Below are 7,571 nucleotides of genomic sequence, written 5' to 3'. Positions count from 1 at the left end.
AAAAAAAAAAAAAAAAAAGTATAAAATTAAACATTTTCTTGGTATTAATAATATTCTGTCTTATTTTACTTAGTCAATAAATTACATGTTAATTCTGTGTCAGTATAAGCTAAATGCACATATTATAGCTAAAACTGAAACATCTTCTAAAAATTAAAATGATTGTACAGACAGGGCACAACAGAAATTGGGAACTGACATTCAGGCTGAGGGCATATGGTTTGTTCACTAAGGATAAAAAAGTTATTTGAACAAAACGTAATGTGGAATAAAAACCGGTCTCACAGTTATGTTCTGAGACCATAACCTCGAGGTTAAGTTGTAAGCCTTTCAAAACCCTTCAGATATTTTAGAGTTGTACATTGTTAAAATGTATATTCCATAGTAATAACAGCATGCTATGAACTTCCCTACAGATGGGTTGAGAAAATACATCATTTACATTCTCATGTTGTAAGAGAATGGCCATTATTACACTTCAGTGGTCATTTACCGTACAGTTTTATCAGTAAACTATCTTTGTGTATCCCCAAGTGGAACAACTCAAAGTATAGATAACAATGTTGAGCTATAGGACTAATACTTATGATATGAATAAAGACTTCAACAAAAGAAAATAACTTATTCCTAATCCTATAGCCCTTGGAATAAGGGCCTGTCTTCCTCAAATTGATTAGGCCTGGTGCATGGGGCAGAATATTATTAGTGAAAGCCAAAATTTACAAAATATACCTAAGACATTCTGGTAATAAAATGTCTTACTGCTTTTATTCAAGTAAAAAAATATTCTTCTTCTTGTGCTTTTGTTTTTGTTTCATTGACTAAAGGTAGCTGCTGTTTGTTGGCAGATGGAGGTTTTGAATGATAGACAAGTCGTCTTCCCAACTGAAAAGAAACAAAATACTTAATATTTTCCATTTTCTATTGAAATTTGTGAAATACCAATATTAACTTGATTTTTACAAAGAATAATATGGTTTGTAATATTAACTAATCACAGTTAAAAGGGACTTGTAACCTAACGGATGTCTAACATGCTAGGCAAAGTTGAGTAGCAAACTGGACACCGATAAGTATGCAGAAGGAACAACAGTTAGGTTTTATTGGGAAGTGGGAAAACTTAGGTAAAGTCATCCAATAGTATACAATTCAAATGTGGTCAGCCTAGAAAAGCACCATGTTGAAGGCCACCATTTTCTCAGTAAGTGCCATAGCCAGTTTTTCCTTCATGGTTGGAAGAGATGGCTTTCTCCTGTTGAGCACCTGACTAGCATTTAGAAATCTTGTTAAATAAAAAGTCCAGAAAACCATGTACCATCTTGAACACTGGCTGGCTTCTGGAGGTGTTCCCAACAGAAGAGGCTTTGGGAAACCCCTAGTTCATACCTATTCATTCTGGGGCATATATACTCAAGTATATTACTACTTATTTTTCTCTTTACTTTTGGGATTCCCTCGCCTGCTTTTTGTTTTGCTTTTGTAGCTGAATTTGTATAAATTAAATGTATAAGTGGGAAAACTGCCATGATTCTGTGAGATTTGATGGGACATTGCCACTGTGTTCAAAAGGCACTATTGACATTTTAGGACAATTCTTATGTGAGATTGTCCCCTGCATTGCAGGCCCAAGAGAACCTAAATAACAATAGCACTCTTCCCCATCACTGTAACAACAAAAGTGTCCTTGGAGGACTAGAATCTCTGAATTCATTCTGCAATATCAGAATTTTTCACTGTCAGAGATCTTTGGTAACATTTGTTATTAATACTGTCTGAAAAAATTACCAATGATGAAGTGTCCTAATTGGGTCAGCTTCTATCAGAGGTCATTGTGTGTTGTTGATTTATCAGATAACCATTTTTTCCCCAATTTTTTCCAGTTTTAGTTTTTAATGCTCATTTTTAGTCTGTTAATTCACTATACATCAAGTATCCATGATGTGCCAGGTATTAGGGATACAAACGTCATAAAACTCATGGTCTAGAAGGAAAGGTGAATATATTAAAAAATAATTTCAATTTGGTGGGTTTACTAAGTAGTCTATATGGAAGGGTGATGAATGGTTAATTCTTGGGAGGAGAGAACAGGTGAAGAAAGTCTTCATGGAAAGAATTGAACTAGATAAATACCCTTTTTAAGATGAAGTATTTCAATAAAATATTTTGAAGTAATCATCTTTTTGGTATGGCATATATTAACAATTCCATACTTCAGAATTTTTTCAAGTTCTTACCTCAAGAGGTTGGGTGTAAGGCACACAGTAAGCATTCGTTATGCGTTAGCTATTACTATGGTAAGAATCAGTGTCCACAATAGCTTTGCAGATAACCATGAAATTGTCCTTCTGGAATATATTTCAGACTCTATCCCAGAGGAGGGAAAGAGTGGCATATAAAACAAAAGGCCCTCCTTACCCTGTGTAGAAGTGATGGACCACATGTACATGACTGCCTAATCCCAAACTTCTGATTGGAGGACAGGTGGTCTTGCAAAGTACACAAGAACTTTGGCTTCTGGTCCTCATTCTGCTGCTACGTCATAGTGACTCTGGGCAAATCATTTTGACTCCAGCTGTCAATCTCATCTTTACAATGTGGTGATTGTACACAGTCCCCACAGTTACATGCGATTCTCTGGGTTCACTTATCTCCAAAACATTGCTGAGTGAAAGAAGCCAAGTTCCTAGCTATCAGTAAGAAAAGGAATGTGTACATAAATACATATATGTGTGTGTATATTTCCAGAGGGATGCAAATGAACCTGTTAACAGTGGTTGCCTCCAGGAAGGGGAACTGAGGAAGACTGACTTTACACTGAATATTCTTGTATCTTTTGAACTTTGAACAATATGCTTTTATGATCTATTCCAAAAAACTAAAAAAAAAAAAAAAAAAAAAAAAACCTGATTTTCATGAACCTAGGGCTAAAGAAAAAGAGGAGAGAGAAGAGGCTTCTTTTACTAAGAAGTGTTTGAGAACTGGAGAGCCACTAATTTGAATTTTTCTAAAAGTAACAAGGAACCAGAGAGAGACCAATTGAAGCTGTGAGCAAGAAAGATTATCTTTTTGAAGTTCAACCTGGATAAGTTAGATGAATAAAGTATTTTGGTTTTGTACCACAGAGGCACTCACATATTGATATGGCTGGATCTATTAATAGCAAAACAAACCTTTTCTTTGGTTGTGCTACTGCTTTTTCCAGAGCAGCTTTTAGCCTTTCCTCTTGGTGTCTTTGTTTTTCTTTCATTTTCTCATCACGAAACCTGTCACAAGAAGGGAGAAACATTCTTGTAACTATAAATCACATTAAGTAAGAAAAGTACATTACTCTTTGATAATGAGCCATGTGAATGGAAGACCTCCTTAAAAGTTAAATGAAAATGACACTTCATCTTTACTCATAACAATGGCTTTTGAATATTCAGGTAAATCTTGACAACAAATACTATTTGGAAATGGGAAGAAATTTCATCATTTTGGAAAATATAAAATATACCCAGATCTTGGTCTACTTTTTTTTTTTTTCCCTGAGACACAGTCTCACTCTGTTGCCCAGGCTGGAGTGCAGTGGCATAATCTCGGCTCACTGCAATCTCTACCTCCTGGGTTCAGGCAATTCTGTCTCAGCTTCACAAGTAGCTGAGATTACAGGCACACGCCACCACACCCAGCTAATTTTTGTATTTTTAGTAGAGATGGGGTTTCACTACGTTGCCCAGGCCGGTCTGGAACTCCTGACCTCATGATCTGGCCGCCTCGGCCTCCCAAACATTTCAGCACTTTACAGACAGTTTGTATAATAGCTACTTGAATTAACTTTCAGCTACTTTTCCCTCTTTTTAAACCTTTCAATTGAAGTGTCACATACATACAGAAAAGTACACAAATAAATGCATAGCTTAGTGAGCTGCCACAAAAGTGTACCTTCCAATTAATCTTTTTGAATAACATCCTCAAATTATGAGCAAGAAATGCTATTTGTCATACTCTCTTTAGGGTTATTTTGAGGGAAAAATTAATCTGTGCAACTTATCAAGTACAAAGTGGTGAGCAATAGGCACTAAATACGTGATAGCTATTTTATGAATCTGTTGAATGATATTCTAAGTGTAAGGTTATATACTAGGGAATGGAAATAACATGTACTGAGCATTTCTATTGCAAAATTAGGTGCCCCAAACCATGGGGAAAATCAGCTAAAAAAATTTTTTTTTTTTTGATACGGAGTCTTTCTCTGTCGCCCAGGCTGGAGTGCAGTGGCACAATCTCGGCTCACTGCAAGCTCCGCCTCCCAGGTTCATGCCATTGTCCCGCCTCAGCCTCCCGAGTAGCTAGGACTACAAGCACCTGCCACCATGCCCAGCTAATTTTTTTGTATTTTTAGTAGAGATGGGGTTTCACCGTGTTAGCCAGGATGGTCTCGATCTCCTGACCTCGTGATCCGCCTGCCTCGGCCTCCCAAAGTGCTGGGATTACAGGCGTGAGCCACCGCGCCTGGCCCAGCTAAAATTCTTTTTAAGAAGAATGTAAATAATTGGAATTACATTCATGTATCACTGCTAAAAATGAGTTGTAATTACACGTTGATGCAAATATATTTTTACTGTAAAAAAGATGCAAGTGCTGTTAGTGTAGTCATAATGAGGTCATCTTAGGGAAGGAGTAACTTTTCATTTATAATTTTTTTTAAAGCTTGCTTTATGTTCAATAAGATCCCATCAGAATCACCGTAATACAGTCTGGACTTCATTTTTACTATGGGTAAGCATAGCCTCCATACATCTGTAAAGTAGTAGGCAATAACAAAATATCTAATACTAGTGGCTAATATTTGAGTGCTTACTATGTGCCAAGCATGCTCTTGTAATTTACTTGGATCATCTAATTTAATCCTCACAACAAACTGTAAGTACCATTATTACTCCCATTTTACAGATAAAGAAACCACCTAGAGTGCTTGTGTTGCCTAAGGTCACAAAGTCATAAATAGTTGAACTGAACTCGCTCAGCATAGTCTAATCCCCAGGCTAGTAGCCAGAGTACTAGTCGGCCTCTCAACATGTTTTTTGCTATTACATGAACATTATCCCACTTGTAAACATTCCCTACATGCCACAGTAGGTAGGGGTCATATTTACAATAATCATTGCCTCAAACTAGGACAGTAGGCCCTCCATATTCACAGTTCCACATCTGGGCATTCAACCAACTGCAGATTGAAAATATTTGGAGAAAAGTCCCAACAATAAAAATACTACAAATTTTAAGCAATACAGTATGACAACTCTAGCGTTTACATTGTATTAAGTAGTCAAGAAATGATTTTAAAGTATACAGGTGGATGTATGTAGGTTATATGCAAATATGCCATCTTATATGAGACATAAGCATCTGCAGATTTTGGCATCCTTGGGAGGTCCTGGAACCAATCCCCTACAGATACCAAGGGACAACTGTTTGTACATAAAAGTTCTTATTTAACTTGGTATGGAAATTTGTAAATGAAGGCATTCTAAAAAGCCAGTCAGGCCATACCACCCTCAATGCACAGATCTCCTTTGAAGGGCACCAAGCTATGCAAGGATGTGAGGGATGGGGTGGGGCTCCAGGGACGATAATCCTCATGTGGTTGTCTTGAGGAATAAATGAGTGAATGTTGTGTAAGTGTTGGCAGTTATACACTGCAGAAAACCCTCACTGTGTAGCTCTGACTTTCAAACGATTCCTTCATTAGGAATTAGGAGCCCTTCATGGGAGAACTACAGGTAGATTGAGTCTGCTTGCAGTTTTCCCATGACGGGCTCCTAATTCTATGCCTTGGGTCCTTCACCACCAATGAAATTCTCCTTCCCCATGATAGCTAGTCAAAAATTTTCATGTAATTACTTATTCATAAATTTTATATAATTACCAAAGGTTTGCTTTTCCAGGCTAGTTTGTCCATCCCAAACTAGGTCAGTTGCCCCTGGTGAACTCTGTTCACCCAGTTCCTTCCTTCGCAGTGCTCATTACCATTGGTAATGACACATTTATTTCCTAAGAATATTTGATGAATGTGTCTTCCACGCTAAATAATAACTGTATGAGGAGAGCAGGGCTGGATTTCATTCCTCCTCACTGTGTCCCTATAATATGGCATTACACAAGAGACTTGCTAATGTGTTTGTGGAATCTGAGCAAAACCAGCTACTCGTTAAGTAATTCTTATCCTTATTGAATATACTTTTGCCGCCGTTCTTTCTGTTTCATCCTCTCAATTGCCTCCACATTTTCTTTGGGAATGGATTCGATGAGGTCACACAGTTCTACCAGGCGAGACTCTACTTTTACCAGCTTTTGAATTGGGTTGAGGCCGTCATCCTCAGCATCTCCAATGCAGACTTTGTATACTTCAGTAATCTTTTTACTAAGTGAGTCTATCAGTATTTCCTGAGATTGAGAAGAGCAGAAAACATGAACATCACATTGCACATTCAATAAATATATAATACCATTTTACTATATTACAGTAAAACCTATGTATGCTATTAATGTTATTTTATTATGTTTATTATTTTATTTTTTTTTTTTTTTTTTTTTTTTTTGAGATGGAGTCTCGTTCTGTCACCCAGGCTGAAGTGCAGTGGTACAGTCTCATCTCACTGCAACCTCTGCCTCCCAGGTTCAAGCGATTCTTGTGCCTCAGCCACCTAAGTAGCTGGGATTACAGGCATGTGCCACCACCGCCCAGCTAAATTTTGTATTTTTAGTAGAGATGGGGCTTCACCATGTTGGCCAGGCTGGTCTCGAACTCCTGACCTCAGGTGATCGGGCTGCCTTGGCCTCCCAAAGTGCTGGAATTACAGGCGTGAGCCACTGTGCCTGGCCTGATGTTTACTTTTTTTTAAAGGAGAAGTTTTAATAAAACAGATCATTGAATAAATGCAGCAGTGACATTTAACTTATATCATAATGTATAGTCAGAGCATTACTATAGTAACACCTTGGATTATTTTCTTAAAATATATTGAACTCTAGATATAAAAAGTAATTATAATGGGCAGAATATTTTTTGCTTGAATGTTTTTGTATATCTGACTCCCTAAGAATTCAAATATGCGAGGCAACAAACATTTTAAATCGTTTTTTGCCGCTCAGATGCATTTCCTTTTGGCACAATATGTAACCCAGCTCCCCTCTTTTTTGCATATATTACTCTGTTATAATTTTGAAACTATAATCATCCTATATGATAGTTCTCTGCCTTATCCTTATAGACCAGGAGAGCAGGAGCTACATCTTATGCTTAAACTTACGACTAAAACGGTGCTTTGCACATAACTGTGCACTGGATAAATGTTTGCTGAATAAATGACTGAATGCATTCTCTCAGAAAAAAAAGTTGCAAGCAAACAGGTACCCAGGCTGGCCTACTAAAGCCTTTTCAGAAGTATCATTTTCACTGTTTTCGTTGGGAAGCCATTGCAGTATTCTAGTCTAAACAAAAGCTTAGGCCAAACCTTGCTGATCCCTGTACCTCAACACTGTGCCGTTTTAACTGTTGGTGGAGATTCTTGAGGTGGTAGGTAACT

General features: G+C 37.4%; 1 protein-coding gene across 1 annotated transcript in view; it reads right to left on the bottom strand.

Moving 5' to 3' along the window:
• Positions 1-699: 699 nt before the first annotated feature.
• Positions 700-7,571, bottom strand: part of CCDC38 (coiled-coil domain containing 38) — a 67,358-nt gene continuing 60,486 nt past the window's right edge. Inside the window, 3 exon segments of the mRNA XM_017861756.1 lie at positions 700-887; positions 3,172-3,263; positions 6,224-6,429. Of these exon segments, the coding sequence (XP_017717245.1) occupies positions 772-887; positions 3,172-3,263; positions 6,224-6,429 (414 nt within the window). The 3' untranslated portion in view covers positions 700-771.

Source organism: Rhinopithecus bieti, unplaced genomic scaffold (genome assembly GCF_001698545.2).
Source record: "Rhinopithecus bieti isolate Rb0 unplaced genomic scaffold, ASM169854v2 scaffold_61298, whole genome shotgun sequence".
NCBI lineage: Eukaryota > Metazoa > Chordata > Mammalia > Primates > Cercopithecidae > Rhinopithecus > Rhinopithecus bieti.
The sequence above is the reverse complement of the archived record's forward strand: the minus strand, read 5'-3'. Positions and strand labels throughout refer to the sequence as shown.